General features: G+C 42.4%; 1 protein-coding gene across 3 annotated transcripts in view; it reads left to right on the top strand.

Moving 5' to 3' along the window:
- Positions 1 to 2,764: 2,764 nt before the first annotated feature.
- The window catches only part of phactr3b (phosphatase and actin regulator 3b), a 74,486-nt gene continuing 52,706 nt past the window's right edge, over positions 2,765 to 24,544 (top strand). For 2 of the 3 annotated variants that reach the window (XM_034685043.1, XM_034684461.1), the window contains exon 1: positions 2,772 to 3,041. In XM_034685043.1, the coding sequence (XP_034540934.1) occupies positions 2,933 to 3,041 (109 nt within the window). In that variant the 5' untranslated portion in view covers positions 2,772 to 2,932. Of the gene's footprint in view, positions 3,042 to 24,544 lie in introns of all 3 variants that reach the window. The other variant, XM_034682941.1, reaches the window with a different exon arrangement.

Here is a 24,544-nt window from a genome sequence, read left to right as displayed (position 1 = left end):
GAGTCTGAAGTGCTTTTCTGTTAGTATTATGAGACTTCACTTTATAAGATTACGTCCGCTGAGAATATTTTTATGAGCCTGAGCGTTGATATTCTGCGTGTCAAAGGCTATGGTCAAACGTGTGCCCGTATTCAATCCCGTCAGTTATATGCATTTTGTTGCTGTAGAAAATAAAATTTAGGGGGAAAACAACCTATTTGGCATTGTTTTTGACGTAAGAATAATAATGTTTTTTTTATCAATTAATCGATAATTGATCGTTAACATTTCCAAAAATCGATCACGGAAAATACTTAAAATGTACATCCCTAATTCAGACCTAAACAGTTTTTTTAACCAGGCTGTAAACGTGTTTATTTCTGCTGTAAAGATCGGCCTTTATGAATTTTGGTGTGTATGTGGTTCCAGGTACTTCCGGAGCCAGCCTCAAGCGGATCCTCGATGAACTGCAGTGTTTAACACTTCTGCATGGGCTTCATTTCTAGCTTGTCCAACGCCTTCAATAAATATTTTCTAAATAAATGAATGACCGATTGCTGTTTTAGTTTTGAAACCAAATCCAGGAGCAAAATTGAAAGAGACAATCAGAGGACCCCCAGAGAACATTTTTTACCTTAGTCTTTCAACACAAAACTTAGTCAAATAACAAAAAGAGGGGGGGCATAACTTTTTAATAAGATTGATTATGATTCAGTAGTATGATTAGAAGTAGAGTTTATGATGGAGAGACGGAGTTGACCCCATCTACCAAGTGATAATTTCAGTCAAATTCAGTTTGTGTTATCCATGGCTTACTCTGCCCACCATGGGAGCTCTGTATTTATATTTGCTATCAATACAGTTATTTCATCTTTCTGCAGAAGGCTGTTTCATATGAGGCAAGTTTCACAGCATTTGGCCCAGTTCACCATCATAGAAAAACTTTCAAAACCAAAGATATGTTTCTTATGCCAACAGGTTCTCCTCGCATCTCCTCCCAATGACGAGAGCCTGGATCAGGAAGCCAAAGGGACACCAGAGCTTTCAAAAGTGAACACCTTTGTTCCACAGCTTTGAACGTGATACCAGTTACTTAAGATGAGTGTCAGCCTCCTGACCTCTGACTGGTAAGAATGATCATCAAACGCTGTCTTTTATTTGTAAAGTGGCGTTGTGCTCTGTGAGACGTTTGGTTGTCTGTTGTCTGTTGAAATCATTCCTCTCTGCCTCTGAGCTCTGAAAGGAGTGTTACACACACCTGTGTTGGCTGACTGAGGGGAGGTAGGACTCTATATAAATATGAGGAGAGGCAAGTCTGTCCTTGCCACTGTAACTTGCTTAATACTGAAAGTGCTCTGCCCATGGTGGATTAAGATGAGATCAGACTGAATCCTGTCTATACGATGGGACTGGATCTTATCCTGTCTTAATGTTGGGTCTTTGTTAATAATAGAACAGTGTAAATAAAATAGATGCCTTAAATAAAAAGTTTTTTGCTTAATTTGTTATGCTAATAACACTTACACTACCAGTCAAAAGTTTCGACACACCTTCATATATATATGTTGTCAGCATGTTGCACAAATTTAATTAACAGCCACATAAGATCCAAACACAAGCTAATACCTCTGTGTTGGATCACATGACTACAACCAGAATTATAAGAATTCTTATGGTCAAAAATCATACGCCTTTCCCTTTGCATTAAGACATGTTAATGCAAAGTGTAGCCTAAATACTGACTGTTCAGTTTATCCATCTGAAAATTACGGTGGCCCTGAAGGCCAACATTAATGAATATTTCAAAAGCGCAAAATAAATTTTACAGAACAAAAATAAATTTTAGAGATCACAAAATACATCTCAAGAAACCGGAAAGGGTAGGACCATGGTACTTGTTTGTGATTGGCTAAACCCTCTTCCATCCTGGTAATCACTTGAAATTTCGCGCTGGCTCTGCTATGTATCCACTATAAACAAGAAATGATAAATGACTGATGCTGGACAGACTTGGGTTTAGCCAATCACAAACAAGTGCCATGGTCTTACCCTTTCGGGTTTCTTGAAATGTATTTTGTGATCTCTGAAATGTATTTTTGTTCTGCAAAATGTATTTATGTTCTTTGATATTTATTTTGCACTTTTTAAATATTTATTACTATTGGCCTCCAGGGCCACCGTAGAAAATGAAGTCAATGTTTATATTTTCTAAAGGTCTGCATAAAGATGACTACCCAAGGTTTAGCGCCCTTAGCTTTAGTTTGATTTCAAGTACAGACACGAACAAATGTTGTCATTTGAGTCTGTATCTCTGCATGCTTTATACAATGAATAGTGAAGACTCAGTCCGGTGGGAAAAGGCCATTAAGAAAGTCCCCATTTTCCACCAATCCCAGGTGGACGTGAATCTAACGCTGCTTTCAATGGCTGCAGGAAATATTGTGATGCATTCGAGTTGGCCTCTCCTAAAGCGCATATCTGAGACTTTCTAAGTCCGAGGAATGAAAAGAAAACGTCTCTTATCTTTCATTACACGGTGGATTCCTTTAGTCCCAGCACATTTATCTATTAGGTCAGATATGGCAGATAACCAGCCGAGGGATCCAGCTGTGTGCGGAAAGAAAAGTATTTTAATCATATTCCAGGTTTAGATTTGTCTCTATAGTGTTTTCTCTGAGTTCAGTAAGATGTTAACATATAAGTATATATTTGTAACGTAACACAATCCGTCAGTATCAATTAAGATCTTAAAATCAAGAGTTTCCGAGCAGCACTTGAAGGCAGCATGATGCTGAGCGCGTAATGGATTTCCCCAGCACTGCTGCTTATCGGGGACCAGGAGCTGCAGCTGCAGCAGTCCAGCCACATTAAATCTTCTCCACCACTTGATGCCGGTGACCTTGGCCAACGGTGGTTTCGTCTCCCAGACCCGCCTCGTGCTCTTCTGTTCACCATGGCATCCTCAGACGGGCTGGATGAGGACTGCGTGCTGCAGCGGGGTAGATCTCAGAGTGACCCGAGCAGCATCACCGAGGTCCGCCTGGGTGAAGCGCACAGAGCAGGTAAGAGGAGAAGGGGGCCTGGACACATGTTAGAGATCTGTCAGCTGCTCATTGCTGTGTGCTTCAGGCTGCTGCTTCCATCTCCATGTTGGGGTTCGCCTGCAGCAGATCTCATCCGCGGTGGTCTCCCTGAATCTGTATGCAACAGACGTAGGTCGTGTTGTAAACGTGCGTCATTTACTATCCTTACATGTACCCAGAACTGTGCCGATCCACGGGCCTTCCACATGAACCTGCCCCACAGATGATGTCCTTTACAGCGACATGAGACATCAGGGACATCAGTGTGATGCAGCTCAGGTGTTTTATACTCAGGTCTTCGTTAGATCCTTGACGTTTTGTCAGTATGAGGATGCATTGTTGGACTGATGGAGTCAGCTGCAGACCCACATGCCCTCTGGCAGTGATGTTACCTCCTGCCACACATCTACTGCCTGTTGTGTGTACAGCTGGGGTTAATATCTCTTAACATACTTGCACATTTCCATCATTAAGTCATTGTTGAAGCACTTTAATGATCACTTCTACATCATGAAAATAGGTTTTAAGACATGGACACCCGCTGCACTGCCAGGTATTAAAGCAGCCTTCTTGTTGGATCAATCATCACCTCTGGCCTAATGGCATTTAACCTGTCAACACACCTACACACACTGCTATAAGGAGGGGTAGGGGGTGTTGTTGGCAAGAACAGCCAAGTGTAGGCTTACTTTCATATGCAAGACTGCACTTTAAAAGATCACGACAACAACAAGGAGCCAAAACAACTGGACTGAAGGAAGTAAACTCATTTTACCATGTATAGGAAGCTCATTTTATACCATCCCGATGCACTTCACTGTGTATTAAAATACAGTTTCATTGCGTTTTAAAAACAGGAAGGATGTTAGCAGTTAAAGTAGAATCCCCTCCCCTTCAGTGCAGCACAGTGTTGCTGTGTGAATGCAGTTTAAAGGGTGTGTGTGTGACTTTATTGGGCTTGATCTCTGAAAAACAATAACTGCATAACACACATAATATGAGGCTGATAAATGTGTCCAGATCTAAAGATTGAATGAGCTTGAGGCCTCTGCTGGGAGGACAGAATGCACACCTTGGCATCATCACACATGGACTGCAGTGTGTCGAGTCGAGGCCGATAGGAGTGCTGGTTGTGTATTTGGCTGTTTCTATGGTAACTCAAATGGCAGCAGGCAGCACTTGGCTCTCCGACTGTGAGCCGACATGGTGTTTGTCTGCTTCACTAACCGGTGCACTTTAGTGATGTACAGCAGCACAGCCATTCAAAGTGAAATGCCACTTAGACGGTGAATCGTGTTTATCTGTGAGGTGGGATTCACGTGTCCTCTGGGGAACGCCGGGCAGACAAGAACTGTTGCTGAACAGCTACCGAGCAGCAAGAGAGATATACTGATCTGAGAGGCATCGAGCAGGGTCGATTCTGAAACCTCATAAATCACTGGTTTTAACTCACAGGCCTCTGATGGTGCTGTTTGCCAGCCATCATCACTGCATGCTGTTAACTCATGGGTTGGAGAACAGACTGACTGCAGGATGAGTTAAACAGAGAAGTGGATACTGTACAGCTTTTATATTTTTCCAGTAGAGCTGGGCAATATTGAAAAAGATGTTATCAGGATAACATTTTTCATATCAGTAGATATTGATTAATTTTCCCGATAAATATCAAATCATTCTTTCATATCATTTTAAAGGCAGATTTTTTTTCTCCAGAGTGAAAGTTGAAGAAACCAAAAGGTTTGTTAGCTTGTATCTGGGATGTGGTAGTCTAGTACATTACCTAAATATCTAAAAGCTGGGGTTGGTAGTCAGATACACTTTTTGTTATACTGGTTAAAATGATCTTTCTGTCCCGATGGCAATCAATACATAATGTGTTCTTAAAAAAGAGTGAAAAAAGCTGCTATCTACAGCCAGAGTAAACCTGGGAAAACACCAACCAATCCCTGCCATCAGGAGCCAAATGATGAAACCAATCAAATCCTGTCCTGCCGTTCTGGCCGCCTCCTGCGCGTTCATTTCATGTTTGTTTGTGTTTTTAACTTTCACTATGATAATGTTTTGGTGTTTTCTTACCGCTGAGTGAGACATGAGTTGATGTAGTGCAGAACACAAACGATGTGCTGAGGACCGGTTTTGAATCAGTCACCATCATATGGTCACGAATCAGCGACGCTCGTGCATGTGAGCGGGGGCATCGTTTTGGAGGAGCTCCGTCGGGAGGAGGGGAGGGGTTAGACGGAGTCCTGAGGAAATGCTACATTAAAATTCATGCTAGTTTTCCGTGGTTACCAACCCTAGCTTTATCTATTGAAGTGTGGTGGCCTTTCTTGTCGAGCATGTTTTCACTCTTCTTTGAGCTGGTAGGTTTTGCATTTTCTTCAGTGTCAATGTCGCTCGTTTCAGCTGAGTTTACGTTTTGTTAACTTACCATGCAACATGATTGGCTGTTCCATACCAACTTCTTCTTCTGTTTAATGTTGGGTGGGAACTAGCGTTTAAGACACACTCCCTTTCCAGTGGTTGGGGGATGTAATTACAGGTTTAAATATATCAACGTTTTATCCTACTATTGTTATATTTATATTGAAAAAAATAATATTACGATAAGTAGCGTTTTCGTTTTATCGCCCAGCCCTACTTTCCAGGAAAGGGATTCAGTCCATAGACTGTATTAATAATGGAGGTAGTATCCGTGACTCACCCATCTGTTCCTGAGCGCTGTTTTGAAGCCAATTGTCGGCGGCAGCCATATTGGAAAAACTGAAAGATTGTCACGTAAAGAGGCGGGTTTGAGCCTCCTCGCCAACAGCTATGTGTTCCCGCCCGTCAATCAAGTCATTCATGTTCTTATTTGGGCAGAAACTCGTAATCTTAATATCTTCTGAATCGTTGCGTTAGAAAAAGATTCAACCCCCGTACAGTGTGTGCCGATAGAAAAAATAGCTACGTAGACCGAAGCCAGACTGTAAACATGTTTATTTCTGCTGTAAAGATCTTCTTCTTTGAATGGGTGTGTATGTGGTGTCCGGTGTTTCTGCAGCCAGCCTCTAGTGGATTCTCGATCAACTTCAGTTTTTAACACTTCCGCATCGGCTTCATATTTTGAGAGCGGAGGCTGCCGCTTGGTTCAGTCACTAAATCACAGCCTGGCATGTGTGGGGGGTCGCAGTGTTATATGTAAGACGGGATTGTGCGCTTCGTGTTATCTCACACATACTCCACTTTCATGTTCTCCTGTGTGTGATATCACAGTCTGTTTGAACATCAGACCGTTTCACAAGGCCAGCTATCTTTAGACACGAGGGGGGCCACAGCAGCACTGCAGAGAGGATCTTCAAGTTCTCTTGCCAGCAGTGAATATTGTGCTCCTGCCCGTAGCTCTGAATCCACTGCTTGTCACATTGTCGTGGTTGTTGTGGTTACGTAACAGCGTTGGTGTACGTGCAGCTCCGAGGCAGCGGTAGCAGGATATGCTCTCCCTTCAGGAGATGTACACCTGGATCCTCTGATGTTCTGTAGCAGCTTTTACCCGAAGCTGACGTCTCCTCCTGTGCAGCATCTCGGGCGATGCAGCAGTGAACCCCCCCCCTCCATCCTCCATCACCTCTGCTCAGTGCTAACCCTTCTGTAGCCCTGGCGCCCTCACTACAGCTTTGATCCTGGCACTTGAAGAATCATCCCCATATAAGGGGGAGAAAAGAGGAAGTGACAGATCTCTGATGGTGGCATTATTATGGCACCCAGCTGGGCAGTGTCATCCTGCATCAGCTGCACTGAGCGGACTTAATATAAAGCTTCTTCTTCCATGGTGATGCACTGATGACGATGTCTGAAAAGAAAAGGAACACACTGAGAAATCCCTTCCCCTTCATTCTGAGTAACCTACTTTATTACTGCTGTCAAATAATGCTCATTGTATGCATATGTGCATGCACAGAACACAGAGCCATGACTCCTCTGATTTAACTTGTACACGTTAGTGAGGCTTACCGCCCAAAGGCCTCGTTGAAGCAGAAGACTGAGAACCAAACATTAATGTGGACTACAATCTCTTCTCATGAACCTCCATGAATATTGAATCAGAGTCGTGACAGCATCCACCTTGTTCAGCACACACAGGTTACATCACCGCCTCTATCTGCTCGAGAGGATGCAGAGCTGTTAGTGTTGCCAAATATTGTAGCCCAAAGGTGGAACTCAAGCTGCATCCAGATTGTGGCATATGCAGCAGCCGGAATACCAGATATTCATGGCTTTCATCGGGCGCAGATGCAACACGACACTTAGCGTGCTTGCTTACAACACTTGGCATACGGGCTCTACTTCTTCCAACTTTTACAGTCAGCTGGCAGCAGAGACTGGTGTGACTGGGAAGAATACGCCAGATTGATGAATCCATATTTGTTTAATCAAACAGCAACTGAAAGACATCCTGCTAGCTTGGTTAGCCTGTTGCTATCCTGAAGTTTCCATCGATGTAATAGGTCGCTTAGAAGTGTTTCAAAGAGTTACCTGCACTTATCAATCAATCAATCAATCAATCAATCAATCAATCAATCAATCAATCAATCAATCAATCAATCAATCTTTATATGTATAGCACCAAATCACAACAAAGGTTTTTCAAGATGCTTTTCCAAACAGAGCAGGTCTAGACCGTACTCTTTGTTCTATTATTCAGATTCAGATTCAGAATACTTTATTTGTCCCAGACGGGCAATTCAGCTTTACAGTCAACCCGTCTATAGTACATAATATAAAGTAAAGGAAATAAATAACACATCATGACATCAACAACCACAACCAGTGGCCGTACAACAAAGCGGGATGCGGAGTGATTCTTGGTTTATTCTGCCTTATGTGCATTTAGCAGCCTTATGGCAGAAGGGATAAAACAATTTGCAAAGCGGTTTGTTTTCCGCACTGGCACATAATACTGCCGACCTGAGGGCATGATTGCAAATTCACTGCCAAGTATGTGATCAGTTCGGGTTAAAATTTTGTTTGCTGTTATTAACAAAGACCCAACATCAAGACAGGATAAGATCCAGTCCCATCTTACAGACAGGACTCAGTCTGATCTCATCTTAATCCACCATGAGCAGAGCACTTTGCAGCATTTAGCAAGTTACAGTGGCAAGGACAAACTTCCTTAACAGGCAGAAACCTCCAGCAGGACCAGACTCATATTAGACACACATCTGCTGAGACCGTGTTGGAGAGAGAGAAAGAGGGATAGAGGAGAATAACACGGGACTTCCACCAGATCTGTGTCCGGTCCGTCTCCGAACCGCTGCGGTCAGGCTCCGTGCTCTCTTGTCCGTCAACACCGACCAGTTGCATTTTCAGAACGCAGCACAAAGCAGGACCGCCTGACAGCTGGAGTCATGTAACTGAGGTCTTCCCCAGGTAATTACTGAATCAAGGATCCTCCTCCTCTCCTCATCCATGTTGTCTTTCTGGTCCTCTGAAAACCTTGACTAGAATAGAAACCTATCAGCTCAGGTGCCATGACGGATCAGAGACAGACTGGACACTGATCTGGTGGAATTTGGCCGTAAGAGGGAGAGAGAGCGGTGATATTGACTTATCAATATTAGCATCAGCAAGGGGCCTTTTATTTTCATTGGAGTCTCAAAGAACATATAAGGCGTAGAAACACAGGGGCAACAGTAAGCTGTAAGCTAAGCACACATGAAAATACTAAAGGAGTTTCAGAATGACCTTGAATCACAACATCAGCTGTCACAGAAACCACTGAGGGAAGCAAACCAGCACGATTCCGCTGATGACTGCTGCTAGTCCAGCAAAGAGACACTCTGCTTCATGTTCGGTTTTTAATAAATAAATAAATATGAGCAGTCTCTGTTCAGAAGATCTGATGCTTTGTTAGCTTCACCTGCAGTTGTACTCTTTCCCGGCTATTTGCCGTCAGGGTGTGATTCTTCACCTGAAATCAGTCCTAACAAGAGCTCTCAGTGGCAGCCATTATACTACTACATTCATGTGGTAGCACAGATCCACTTAATGGGAAGGCTACTGTTTTAAAGTGTCAAACAAAACCTGATTCATGGTGAACCAAGCTGACTTTTATGCAGCTGTTATATTATTGTATCAGATTTATAGACTAGCATGCCATGTTGCTGCCACTTCAGGCGATAACTTAAAGACAGCTTCAAACAGTGGGTACCAATCTGTAGGCATAAAGAAATAACCGGAGTCCCGAGCAGTCTATGATGTCGTCTCTTGCCTGCAGGAGTCTTTTTCCATGCTTGCATCATCTTGCTGTAGAAGCTGGAGCTCTTATATGAATCCAAAGTGTTCCTCAAACGTTTAAGTCTGCTCCCTTTTTCTTCTATTTCCATTTCCTGCTTTTTCTCTTTGTGATTTTTCCTGCTGTGTCTTCTTGATTGAGCTGAACATAGACTATACTGATCTTTTTGTGGTCTTTGTCCATGAATTAAATAAAAGAAGCCCATACAGAGGACATGCCACTAGATTTTAACCAACCCTAACCCTTAGGCCAAATTCCACCAGATCGGTCTCCGGTCCATCTCTGATCCATCACGGCACCAGATCTGATAGGTTTCTATTCTAGTCAGTGTGTTAACTTCCACTGGATCCGCTCCATTGTGTTCCGGCTGCACCTCTGATCCGGCAGGTCGGAACGCAACGGTTCAGATAAGCAAGACTTTTATTTTTGCCAGATACTGGAGCACGATGCAATCAATCTCAACAGAGCAAACGGAGCGGGACAGGAAGTCAGGCACCTGCACGGAGCAGGACCGCCTGGCAGCTGGAGTCATGTAACTGAGGTTTTCCTGCGGTAATTACTGAATCAAGGATTCTCCTCCTCCTCTCCTCATCCATGTTGTCTTTCTGGTCCTCTGAAAACCTCTGACCTGTTGACTCCAGGTCTTGCTCCGCTCATCATGACAGTTTGTTTTTGTAGTTAAGTGAAATACGATCTGGTGATAACACAGAGTGTTTTATTCTGAAAATTAACCGGATGTTTTCATTTTGTTTTGATGCCTGACTTCCTGTCCTGTTCCGGCATCCGGCAAAAATAGAAGACTAGTGTATTTGATCCGGAGAGCTCCGACCTGCCGGATCAGAGACGCAGCTGAAACCCAACGGAGCAGATCCAGTGGAAGTCAACACACTGACTAGAATAGAAACCTATCAGATCTGGTGCTGTGACACGGATCTGATGGAATTTGGCCGTGACTCAGTATCTAACTTATTATCCAAAGACAGAATTGTTTAAAATACTTGAATCTATGTTTTAATCTGTATTCTGTTCAGCGGTTGTAAAGGTAGTGTGACTTTAGGAGGACATACTTTCTGTAATTCAGCTAATGGCATTCTTGGTACTAGAGAGGTTCCTGTTTTCTGATATGCTCCAGAGGGGAAAGCAGCCGGATGCTCTTGAAAAAAACAAAGATATGAGACTTTAGGATTATAGAATAAGCATCTCTTTCTGCTAGCTCAGTAGAGGAGGTCTTTAAATGCTGGCAAGTGGGGTCAAGAGCACCAGAAAGGGAATAAGTAGGTGAAACGGTAACCAGAGGACGCTGGGTAAATAAAGTAAGCTGTCACTGTCACAAGGAGACCACTGCAGTACGCTGAGTTCTCACAGTGAACTTGGACAAATGATTTCAGTTTGTGCTGCATATTGTCCTCATGAATAAACATTAGCATATACTGTGAGTCTTAAGATGAGTCGGCATTAGACTAAGTGAGATGAGCTTTGAATGAGTATTTCTCTGAGACATGATAAACACTGCAGTCAGCATTAGAGGAGCGGAGCGTCTGAGTCTTTTGAAGTTCAATCAAAGGAGGTTAGAGAGAAAAAATACAGCGAGTAGAGTAAACTTTGCTCACTCTCTGCCCCTCTGTGGCTATTTATAGAGCTGATGCAACTTCTTAGAGTTTTTCTGGTTCTCATGTCTATTTCAAAAGTGGAACAACTGAAAGCAGCGATAAAGGATTTAGCATGGACAGCAGGGTGATGATTTATGTGGAGCATTGCAGAAATGATGTGACTCTAATCTAGGACTATAAATGAAACTGTGACTCTGCAGAGACACTAATAGGTTGCTCCATCACTGAGTTTTACCCTTGAGTTTTGGTGCAGCATGGAGTCTTTTTTTCAGGGGCTGACCAGGACACTGTGGCTGATTCAAGAGCACCTATTATTCTTTACGCTAACTCATTTCGTGCCATTATGCATGATGCAGAGACATCCCCGCTGCCCAATGACTGCAGGGCCCGAGAGAGCAGCACAGAGGCAGGACACAACATGACATCAGCTTCAAGCATTGTAAAGAGGGGACATAAATGCTGCCACGGAGAAGACATGGATACTGGGCACACATACAGTAACACCATGTTTTTAAGAAATGAGGACATAATGTCAAATGCTCCCAACGGTACCTGTGACTACAAGGCTTTTATGTAAAACCTTGACCAAGGTTGTGGAGAGAAAAGTCTTTTATATGTGTTTAGTCCACTTTAGACAACAAACAAGTTAAAGACCTTGAAAAACTTTGTGAATGTGAAGTTAAGAGGTGAGCTTATTTTTGGAGCCACCTTAAAACTGGATTTCCTCAGGACCCCCCCCCCCCCCCCCCCCCCTAAATCTGACTACCAACCCCAGCTTTAAGTCTCTACCTAAAGGCTAACACTCTCAGGCTGTGTTAGCTTCTTTTAGCAAAACAGAGCAGGATCTCTGACTGGAATCGGACTCAGTTGCATTGTAGGTAATGTAGACACCAGCACTGGGTTGCAGCAGCTGTGCGTAAGTTCAAACGTAGCCTAGTTTGAATGTATCTTCTAATTCAGGATGGAGTTTATTCTCTATTAACGTTTTGGGCGTTGCGCCAGCTGAGACAGTTCCAACGTAAGCATACGTCACATCTTAAACTCTGAGTAAAATCCTCCGTTACAGACCGGTTTTCATGGCGCTCTGTTTTCAAAGATGGGATCATTTGAAGGATGAGGAGAAGCAGAGAGTTCAACCAGCTGTGATGTGTCGACAACATGCTCTCCGTGTTAGATCACATGAATAATAAACGTACGATGACTCTGATCTTAACTCACACTCTCGTTTCCTACGAGCAGAGATAATTACCGTACATCTGAACAACAGATTACCATTATATTAATGTACCGTATGTTGTATTTTATGATTTCACCACTAGATGTCACTGTTGTTATTTTACACTATAGATTAATTATCACCATATCAACATGCTTTGTCATATTTTAACTTTATGTTGCTTTTTGTCGATTAATGGGAGTTACAGCAGTTATGATTAGTCGTTAGCTTGTTTAGCCCAGTGAAAACGTTGTATCTACTGCATTATTATAATTAGTTTGGACTTTACAGTCTACTAGTTAAGATGAACCTTACGTCTCTGTAGTGAAACCAAAAAACAACACAACTTAAGTTACAAACTAACTCTTTCAAAGTTTGTTTTAGGGAGGACTTTACAACCTTACTTAGGACTCAACTTATGCAGAGCTAGTGCAACAGGCCATTGGACTTTCAATAGCGTTGCTGCCGATCATAGATTGACAGCGTTTAATATTGGCGATGGGGACTCTTACATGGCCAACATCTCTGAGAGAGGCCCACATGAGCTGAACATAAGTTATGTGGACTTGAACTTGGCAGCAATTTAGAATAATGTATTTATTGGCTGGTGTTGGGGCTCGGGATGCTTCTATCCCATCCTGATATTGGGCATCAGTCCGATACTGGTTAAATAACCCAGATTGGGTGTCAGGGACAGAGAGCAGATTGAAGTTATATTTTTGGACGTTTTTGCCTTTTTTTAATGGATAGGACAGCTGAAGAGAGACATGAAATGTGGGGAGCAGAGAGAGGGGGAGGACACGCAGCAAATGGGCGAGGCTGGAATTGAACCTGCAACCTCTGCAATGAGGACTATAAACTCTGTATGTGGGGTGCGCTTAGACCGCTCGGCAAACGGCGCCCCACAGAGGGCAGATTGAGTGCATGTGCATTATTTCTTGAACTATTTGTGACATCATTGGGAGTGGTAGGACGACTAGAGAAAGTGCCATATAAGTAAAGCCAAATATATTTCAATATAGTCATATATATTCAAACTTACTAAATTGTCAAGATATTTATTATATTTTATTTTATTATTATTTTGTTATTATTTTATTTTATTTTATTTAGTTTTTCATTTATTTTCATTTATGTCGACAATATTAGAAAAGTCTGATGTTGCCATAATCGCCCAGTGTCATCCTGATTGATTCAGGTTGTTTGTGTAACACTGGTATTTGATTGAATCAGTATTGGCATTTGTCGATACCAAAGTCTAGTTATCAGTATTGGAACACAAAAAGTTGGATCCCTATTCAAGGCCACATGGTTATATTACTAAGGTAGGCTGAAGTGGGCTCCATTCGACCCAAGCAGGGGTTCAGAAGATATTAAGATTATGAGTTTAGCCCATATAAGGACATGACTGACTGACTGACAGGTGGGAACACATAGCTGTTGGCTAGGAGGATCAAACCCCGCCTCTTTACCTCACACTAGGTTTGGTTGAGTTCAGCATTTCCAATACGGCTCCGGCTGATGATTGGCTTCAAAACAGCGCTTCAGGAACAGATGGGTGACGTCACAGATACTACGTCCATTATTTACTCTATGGTTCTACCCAGATGGGCCTGTAGAAAGCCCATTAAGGGTTCTACCTGTACTGCATCCATGGATTTTGTGAGATGATTTGGTGCTTAAAGCTATTCTAAAAGATGCTCAAAGTTGTATTATGTTATGCATGTTATCTGTTATCTGTTATCTCTTAATACAAAATCTGAAAAATCAGTCAGCCACTCCACTGCTGCCAAAGCTCCATCAAACGAGCTGCTATTGTACCTTTTATTTTTAAAGCTCTTGTGTGATTTGGCGGTCTGCATGAAATAAGAGTGACTTATTTCAAGGGATATGATTAACATCAAAGGAACAATAATTCCTCCTGTTCTCCAGTTTAAAGCAGGGTTTCCCTTTCTGAACACAGAGGGGGAAATAACACACGTGGAGTCTTTGTCTGCATGTACGACTTGATTTAACAGCAGCACAAACAGAAACGGTTTACTGTACTATCCCCTCCTCTGACACACATGTGCACAAACAAGGGTGCAAGCACTCAAGCACACTGTCTCCCCTCCCCCAACTTAAAAAGGGATCTCTTAACAACAAGGATGTCACGCTTACAGTAGAAATCCAACAGCTCTGATTTTGTGTTCCGAAATATGAAGCTGTGGCAAAGACATTAAGGACTTCTGGCCTTTGTTCAGTGCTGTGCATGCTGTTCTGTATGCCCACCATATATACCTGACTAAAACTGCTTGCATTCATTTAAATGGAAGCAGTTCTGTGTGTTTGTGTCTTTATGAGGTTTAATACCCTGGACGTCTGCAGCAAGAGTGAGAGCAGCTTTGGGGTGCGTTCAAGATATGAGACAGAAAGACAGTTTCCTACATGTATAGCAGAAGATCTACCCAGTGACTGGGCTTGGCATGTTGGGGGGAGCTACTTGACTTAAGCTGTCAGCCATTTAAACATAATGCATCTTTTATGAATGTTTCATGTGTTGACCTAATTCCTTTCAGAGCCGAGTAAGAGCAATATGTTGCACATGAGAACACACCAGAGCTCCCAGCTGATCCTTTTGACATAGGAAAGGCCAGACACATGGAAACAGAGCTGTGATATGACCACTTGGATGCCCTAGAAAGTCAAGAATAAAAGCTGCAGATCACGCCAGCTGAGTTATTTTCAGTGATATATTTTTACAAAATCTACACAGCATCCCACGGTGATGGGGGATAGAAAGAGTCCAGTGAGAGCTCTATCACAAAAAGAGACGATCTGCTCTCTGTGGCAGATGTAATTACAACAAACACTTAAGCCCAGAGCAGGAATGAGGAGACTGATCACTCAGACAGATGCAATGTAAGAGGAAGAGGAGGAGGGGGAGAGGCAGCAGCTGCAAAAATCTGTCTCCTGGAGCTGAGTGCTGGAATCAGGCCCTTGAAGTCAGGCTGCTAATCACTGCTGAAATGCTGTTTGATTCAGCACAACATACAAAATACATACAGAAGTATAGCTCATCATCAGAGGCAGAGATGATCCCCCCAAAACTCCCACATGGGTAATGTGTCACAAATCAACAGTTACTTCCCTTTGGGGTTGAATTGTTGTAGAAACAAAGCTGTGCCTCTTTCACTCTAAAAGGTTAGATTGCTGATGGTGAAAATGTCTGTAAATACACAGAAAAGCAAACAGTTTTGATTCATATTTCACATTTTGTTACAATAAAATAGTGAGTTTACAAGACAAAGACCTGTAGACACTATTGAAATTATAATTCTGATCAGTCAGGAACAAACTAGCACCCCACACTGACAGAATTTAATATTTCAATCAATCAATCAATCTTTATTTATATAGCACCAACAAATGTTCTCCTCAGACTCTTTCTAAACAGAGCAGGTCTAGACCGTACTCTATGTTCTATTATTAACAAAGACCCAACATCAAGACAGGATAAGATCCAGTCCCATCTTACAGACAGGACTCAGTCTGATCTCATCTTAATCCACCATGAGCAGAGCACTTTGCTGCATTTAGCAAGTTACAGTGGCAAGGACAAACTTCCTTTAACAGGCAGAAACCTCCAGCAGGACCAGACTCATGTTAGACACACATCTACTGAGACTGTGTTGGAGAGAGGGATAGAGGAGATGAAGAGAGAGAGAGATGATAGTGGTGAGACGGATAGTAGTAGCTGTAGCAGCTGGAGTCTGGTACGTCCACAGCAGCAGGCTGTCTGCGGCAGCATGTATTTGAATATTTGATATCTAGTTTTTGTTGTCTACAGTATGCATCGTTAAACACAACTCAAATACCCTTGAAGATGAATGTTTTATTTTATGTAAGGGATGATGTAGTTAGCTTGCAGTTATGTGTAGCAGAGTAAGACAAGACCCCAACATGAAGTGAGGGGTCTTCAAGTCTTCATATACAAACAGACTGTTGTTGATTTGTGTCTGTATGCTTCAGTTTGGTCGACGTCTTGTTCACTCTGCAGCTTCTTGTGTTTTCAAACATCTTAAACTTTGTGCTGTTTTCTCACTTCTCGTCCTCTTTTCTTTGCTGGTGACGGGTCAGCCAATAACCACCAACCTCATGTTCTGTGCTCTCCCAATGAATTCAGAGTAACACTAAAAATATACACCATGTTGTTGTAATGCTGTCAGCATAGGTTCAATCATAAACAGTACTCTCTTGTGTAATCATGTTGTCTTTAGTGTCGCCTTATCTATTAAAAATTAATTTCTGTTGTCAAGGGGTTTTGTCCAATCAGAATCAAGTATTTAACACTGCTTATATTTATGTATTTAGTAATATACAAAACATCTTGATGAGGATGTAAACAGAATATTAAGAGCATATCTTTAATAACCTTGAAATGACATAATCTGATAAACAAAATAAAATATGCATAATACATATAATAAGAGTTTGTATTTGTTTTAATTATTGTAAACACTGTAGATTAATTCTGAAGATATCAAAACTATGAAAGAACATATATGGAATTATTTAATGAACAAAAAAGTGTTAAACAAAGCAGAATATGTTTATATTTTAGATTCTGTAAAGTAGCCCCCTTTTTCCTTCATGACAGCTTTGCACACTCTTGGTATTCTCTCAGTCTGCTTCATGAAGTGGTCTCCTGGAATGGTTTCTAATTAACATGAGCCTTGTCAAGAGTTCATTTGTAGAATGACTTGCCTTCTTAATGTGTTTGAGACCATCAGTTGTGTTGTTCAGAGGTAGGTTTAGTACACAATGGATCGCCCTATTTGACTACTGTTGTAATCCAGATTATGGCAAAACCAGATTATTTCATAGTTTTGATGTCTTCAGTATTAATCTACAATGTTGAAAATAATTAAAATAAATAAAAACCATTGAATGAGAAGGTGTGTCCAAACTTTTGACTGGTAGAGTATGACCTTTTATAAACTAAACAATGGATGGATAATGATCTTCATCTATGTGACCTACTGCTAAAGACAGCTAGCACCAAGTCCAGCCAAGCCTTCCCCCCACCTTGAATCATCCCCACCAGAGGAATCCCAGAAATGGTTTGGTTTGCAGCTCACACACTCCCAGTCGAGTCTGTGTGTTCCCCTCTGCTACAGTCCTCTATCTGTCATTGTAATGCTGCATTGGCTCGTAGGCAGCACAGGCCGAGGCTGTACCTGATGAATGATTCAGCAGATTAAAGGGGAACAGAGCTGGAGCGGTGCAGCAGCAGAAAGACATGAACATATAATTTTTGTTTGTCAAAACTGGCAGGACTGTCACAGAGCAAAGCCTCCTGTAGAGTTAAAGGTCAAACACTGCGTTTAACACCGTCAGTCTCCTACTTACTGCATATGGATCAGCTCCAAAGCTTACATGACAGCCTGCTCCATATAGTCTGAGTATTAACTTATTTCTCTTCAGAATTTAAGCAGTTAACGATCAGTCTGTAACGTCTTGTGCCTTTCAGTCACTCACTGTTTTGTACGCTGTGATATATTCTGTGTAATGCATGGGTAACTCAACAGAAGGGGAGTGACTGATGGCATAATACAGCAGATAGAGGAGATGAGCAGCTAAATATGAGTACCACACTGCTGTCAATCACATTAAAAAGACCATGGGCACCATTTCTGTGGACAGATGAAATCAGGCTCTAACACGAGACTTCCACTGGATCCGTGTCCGGTCCGTCTCCAATCCACTGCAGTCCGGCTCTGTGCTCTCTTGTCTGTCAACACCCACTGGTTGTGTTTTCGGAACGCAGCACGGAGCAGGACCGCCGACAGCTGGAGTCATGTGACCGAGGTTTTCCTGCAGTAATTACTGCATCAAGGATTCTCCTCCTCCTTCTTTCCTCATCCATGTTGTCTTTCTGGTCCTCTGAAAACCTCTGACCTGTTGACTCCAGGCCTGGCTCTGCTCATCATGGCGGTTTTTTGTTCTAGTTAAGTGAAATACGATCTGGTGATAACACAGAGTGTTTTATTCTGAAAATTAACAGGCTGTTTTCATTTTGTTTTGGTGCCTGACTTCCTGTCCCGCTCCATCTGCTCTGTTGAGATTGATGCGTCGTGCTCCGGCATCCAGCAAAAATAGAAGTCTTGCGTATCTGATCCAGGGGGCTCTGGCCTGCTGGATCAGAGACGCAGCCGGAACGCAACTGAGTGGATCTAGTGGAAGTTAACACACTGACTAGAATAGAAACCGATCAGATCCGGTGCTGTGATGGATTGGAGACGAACGGGACATGGATCTGGTGGAATTTGGCCATAAGACACAACTGATACAGCTCATGTCAACCTTATATTTGTACCCACTCCTTTCTTGAACACTTGAACATCTAGGTGTGACGTCCCGTATAATACCTGCTCTCCTCCATAGTCTGACAGCTCTTTGAATACACTCATCATTTTCTACATAGTGTTTTTGAATTGGACTGTTTTTGCAGAGAGGGTCATTCCCCTTGGAGAGGATAGACTGTGTGACAGCTGCATGCATATTCACTTCCATTGCAGACAGCACTGGAGGTCGGGGCACTGTTGGCTTGGCAGAGCTTTCATTTTAAGGTGCATTTTATGCTTTGTTTGAGCTTTGGGAGCACAGCATTTTGTGTATGTCATTTGTGAACATGTCCTCTGTGTATTCCCCCAGAGTGTTTTTATTTTGGGCTTTAGAAGTCTTGAGGACAAAAAGAGGCATGAAACACAAGATATGTATACAGATTTACAACTGGTAACAGATAAGTTGTGTGACTGTCGTACCATTTATGTGTTATTTTTCTGTATGTTATGTCCATTTAAAGCACAGTGTGATTTATGTATGCAAAAAGCTTTGCAATCAATTTTAAAGCACTTTGAAGCCAACTGTTTGAATGGACTCTCCATAACTGCAGGTTTGAGCTGTTTTACTGCTGATGAAGAGCATGTTTCTCCATCTTCTGTCATCTCCCTTGTGGCTGCAGAACACTTAAAAGACCCCCTTCCCCCCTATGAAAAACTGGTTCACAATTTTTCAAGTACATTATAACTCACATACACATAGATAATGTGATGCCTTACACAAAACTGCCTTGAGGTTGAAAGCTGGTCTACTGCATGAGCAGCCTGATGTTAATCCTTTATGCAGCCTTCTGGCTACATCTTCTTTAATGTCTAAAATAGCTGTCTGTAGCTTTGCAGTACTTTTCTCTGAGGAACCCCTAATGCATACTTTCTAACTGATGGTTATCAATCAATCTTTATTTGTATAGTGCCAAATCACAACAAACGTTATCAAGATGCTTTTACAAACAGAGCAGGTGTAGACCACTCTATGTCAAATTATGAACAGAGACCCAACACCAAGACAGGGTAAGACTCAGTCTTACCCCATCTTTATCCACCATGAGCATTGCACCTCGCAGTATTACAGTTAGGGGTGCAACGGATCAAAAAACTCACGGTTCGGATCGTATCACGGATTTGAGTCACGGATCGGATCATTTTTCGGATCAACAAAAAAAAAAAAAAAGAAAGAAGACAAGACAAATACAACTTTGTCCCTCTATTTATTTTGTAAAACTCTGCCCATTAAATAAAAACAACATTCAACTCAAAATTTACTGCATGTGCAAAGCACCCTATCTGTGGGCCCAGTCCTGCCTCATTCACTGCATTTCATGGCATGGCAAGTGAAGGAGCAGAGGAACTTCAAAAGTTTCACTCCATTCTTCTTTCATTTGCTGATTTTCACCGTCCACTTTTCTTTGAGCAGCAAACTGTGAACACACCGTTTTATTCTAGGGTCCTACAGCTGGCAAAGTGCCAACATGCGAACTGCTCCATAAACGAAAGTGAAAGTTAAACATTGCACTCGCAGCATTGGACTCTAACTGACCCAGTAACAGCCTGTCTGCGTATCGTTGACATGGAGAAAAAAATCCCGGTAAACACGCGGTGACCCGACCAAAACACAGAGTGAAGGAATAACAGTTCGGGGGCCACAAATAGGCGGCTGGATGCGGCCCGCGGGCAGTGTATTGACGGCCTCTGGTCTAGTGGGTGTGCGACGGAATTTCATAACGTGGCTCAAGCACATTCAGCATTCACTGTATTTCACAGGGAAACCAAAATGCTCCAATACATGTGACTTCCAAGATGCAGGAGGGTTATAATGTTCCTCTGCTCCTTCACTTGCCATGACTACCACTGCGCTTGACGAGTGAGTTGACGCGCAACCTTTTTTTTTCCATCAACCGATCCGCGGACCACGTCCGTGCCGAACCGTGCAGAGGCATCCGTACGGATCACGGATCAACGATGATCCGTTGCACCACTAATTACAGTGGCGAGGAAAAACTTCCCTCAATAGGCAGAAACCTCGAGCAGAACCAGACTCATGTTAGACAGCCATCTGCCTCGACCGAGTTGGGGCTGGAAAGATGGATAGAGGAGAATAAGAGAGAGAGGGAGCGGTGATAGTGATGAGCCAAGAAGTAGTTGCTGTTGACACGAGTCCAGGACGTCCGTATTAGGGTTGGGCAATGATTTTCAAATATTAGTTCACTTTGTAAAAATCGAAGAGTTACCTCGCATATTTTTCTGATTTTAAAAGTACAATTTTTCATCGTTTTTACCGGTGCCTGGTTGTAATACGGTATTCCCGCCAGACAGTGGCTACAGAGCGTCCAAAAACTGTTTGCAAACCGCGTTAGCAAACAGAAGAAGAAGAATGCTATCTGCATTAAATAGCAAAAGAAGCAGAAAACTTTTGTGACAGTCGCTGTGATTTTCTCTGTTTCTGAATCTCTCACTACTATATACGTATTTCCAGAGACTGAGCATGGCTGTAAAATGTAAACACACACGCCACGCTGCGTCACAGAAACACCGACATAAAGATCGAGACAGATGCTGTCAGTGCCCGCTACTAGCAGCACCTCGTCCTGCAGCTGGTTAACGCGACTGCCACACAAACGGGCTGTTAATGGGATGTTAGTGTGTGTATATGTGTGTGTGTGTGTGTGTGGGGGGGGTTGATATTCGAATAATTGTTGAATAGATGCCAATGATTATCGAATAGTATTTTGGCTTGAAATGCCCATCCCTAATCCGTATCAGTTGGAGTCTGGCACGTCCACAGCCGCAGGATGCCTACGGCAGCTCAGAGGAACCTACGAGACAAGGGAGCTAAGGGACTCCAGAAAGGTCTATGGTTGGTAACTTTAATGAGACGGGGAGAGTTAAAGTAACGTTAGGGGGAAGGGGGTGATTTAGGATCCCAGTGTTTCAATGAGCCAGTTCTCCCGGCAGTCTAAGCCTATAGCAGCATAACTAAGAGCTGGTCCAAGCCTGAGCCAGCTCTAACTATAAGCTTTATCAACAATAGAATAATGGTTCATTCATGTCATGTCTGCAGTAGAAGAAGGCCCATAGTCAGGATATTGAGAAAGAAAGTGACTCCCTGCTTGAAGTTAGTCTGCTGATTTGAATGTGGGTTCTGCAAGTCTTGACATATAACCAATAAAGAATAGAAGCAGTGGCAGTTCTAGACCAATTTTACTGGGGGGGGCAGGCTGGGGCCAAGGGTGTTGTCAGAGGGACACATTCAACCTTGACAAAAGAGACTGAGAAGGGCGAGGACTGGCTGAGAACAAACTGGCAAAACATCAGTGCATCCCTATATACTAGACATATACTACTGAGTACTATATCAAAATGCAGACTATAGCAGCTGTTTGGCTGTTTACACTCAACATGAGTCCCATAGCGCTCTAAGGGACTGGAACCAAGTGCCACACGCATGTGTTCCGCCTGTAACATTGGCGCGATACCAAAGCTTTTTTTATTGTGTAATATTATTTTGGTGTGGAGGGGGGGGCACAGGGGGGTCCAGGTTCAGTTTTACAGGGGCACTGGCCCCTGTTGGCCCCTCCCCAGAACCGCCACTGAAAATAAGCACAGATGTGATCAACAACATTAATGACAAGTAAGCACAAAACCCTGGTGTGGAACTTAAATATACTTGGATGTATTGTAAGTAGTTACAGGAAAGCTTAAAGCTGCATTAAAATGTACCCATTTAACCTCTGCCAGCTACTATTATACGACCATTACCTCACTGAAGGTGCTTCATACGTCTTCATCTTGGAGTTGGCACGCTATAGAGGTCGTGTCTCATCTTTATGAACTGATCACAGTGTGTTGCCCTCCATCCTCAGCCATATTAAATGAAGTGTGGTGAATACTGAATGAGACTCGTGCTCGCTGAGTGGTCCACACCATTGTTTATATTGGTTGCTTACTGCTTGGGTGTCCCAGAGGAGAAATCCAGCCATTGACTTTTATCATCAGTGATGAGGCTCAGCCCTTCCTGCCCTTCCTGCTGTTAATGTATGAGTGGTAGGAAATCGATCTGAAACCACAGCGGCTCTGTTTGCACTCCAAATGATGTTGTCAGAATAGATAATAATTAGTCTCCTGTGGCAGAGAGGTGTATGCCAGTCGAGGAAAACGTTTATTAAAGCACCAAAAAAACAAAGAACAGCACCTGGTGAGACTCTGGAGGTAGAGCTCCTGTGTTGTTGCAGTGATATTAGCACACAGGCTTGGTAAACTGTAAACAACTTTCTTGTATGTGATGCTTTCTCACTCAATGTGCTTTATTTTACATGTCACATTCACCCTTTCACACCACACTGTAAACCAGAACAAGTTGAAATGACTCAAAATGTTTGAGGTAACTGATTTAAGTAGTGGAAATACAATTTTTAAGGATAACTGAAATGATAAAATATGATTTCAGTTTACTCAATTCTTTTCTTTCTTTTTTTATTTTCAAGTTTCCCCAACTCAAATTTTTTACATTTTTATATGTTTAATTCAAACATACCAGATGAAACTGAGTCCATGTCATGGTTTGGTTAGTTTGTTCCTTGTGTTCCATGTCTTGGTTCCTCCCCGTGTTTATTCTGTATTAGTTCTCCTTTGACTCTCTTGAGTGTTTAGTGATCCATGTCTCTTGTTGTGTTTTCTTAGTCTAGTCTTGTGTTTCCTGTTTTATTTTGTAGTTCTGAATCCTTGTGTCTCCAGTTTAGTTTTACGTCATGTCCTTGTGTGTTTCCCTCTTTTTGTGATTCCCCTCATTAGTCTCACCTGTGTCCTGTGTTCACACCTGTGTTGATGACTCTGTGTATTTAGTTCCTCATTAGTCTCACCTGTGTCCTGTGTTCACACCTGTGTTGATGACTCTGTGTATTTAGTTCCTCTGCTCCCCTGTCTCTTGTTGGATCATTGTTGGTCTTCCCTGTACCGGTACAGCGGTTTGGCGTTGTCTTTCCTCGTTACTTGCCGCTTCGTGAAGCACAGCCGTTGTGGTTTTTCAAGTGTGAGAAGACTTACGTGGTGATGTTGATGACGTCATACGCAGCGTCCCTCTGTACACTCAAAAGTTGTTATTTGGACATGGATATTAACTAAATCAAATTGATCTATATATAATTAAAACAACATTAATCGTTCGGATAACACAATAATTAATTGTTGGTTCAACTAAATAGCTGGTTTTGAGTGCTGTACCCTTAATGGCTATGAGTTAGAAGTACTGTTCGGGTTTACAGTGCACATCAACACACTGATTTCAGAGGCTGCTATAGTAAAGGACAATCAGTGTTTACTAATCCCATTCACACACTGCTGGCACAGACACCGGGGGCGGTTTAAGGTTAAGTGTTTTACCTAAGGACACTTTGTCTGTGGTATAATTTTGCAACCTTCAGTAGCAGCCTGACATTTTGATGCCACAGTGTTACAAAACTATCACTATCATCTCTCTCTCTTCATCTTCCTCCATCCCTCTCTCCAACACGCTCTCTAAAAGTATTGGTGCATTCAATATACTTACAACTAAGAGGCAGGCCAGTGTTTGATACCTCTCTAAAATCTCTTTGGTGGCTGATGATAATTATAATTTTTGGTTGAATCCAAGCTGACTGTACACCCCATATGCTTTTTTGATTTCAGTAAAATGTTCCATTACCATTGATGCATTTTGACACACAGATAGTTTCACTATAGAGTCTGTTTGAAGTTGTGTGTGCTTTCTAATAAAGATATATAGTTAAGAAGTGTCCTAAAAAGTTGAATTAGATGCTCCTGCTCTTTGTAGACCACAAAGGAAGCATCAATAAAATAATAATATTGAAGGTAGCTGTAACTAAAATAGCAACTAGAAAACAATCAATCAATCTTTATTTGTATAGCACCAAATCCCAACAAATGTTATCCTCAGACTCTTTCCAAACAGGGCAGGTCTAGACCGTAGACTTTATAAATAATGGACGTAGTATCCGTGACGT

Source organism: Notolabrus celidotus, chromosome 1 (genome assembly GCF_009762535.1).
Source record: "Notolabrus celidotus isolate fNotCel1 chromosome 1, fNotCel1.pri, whole genome shotgun sequence".
In the NCBI taxonomy this organism is placed as follows: domain Eukaryota; kingdom Metazoa; phylum Chordata; class Actinopteri; order Labriformes; family Labridae; genus Notolabrus; species Notolabrus celidotus.
This window is presented reverse-complemented; position numbering and strand designations above follow the sequence as displayed.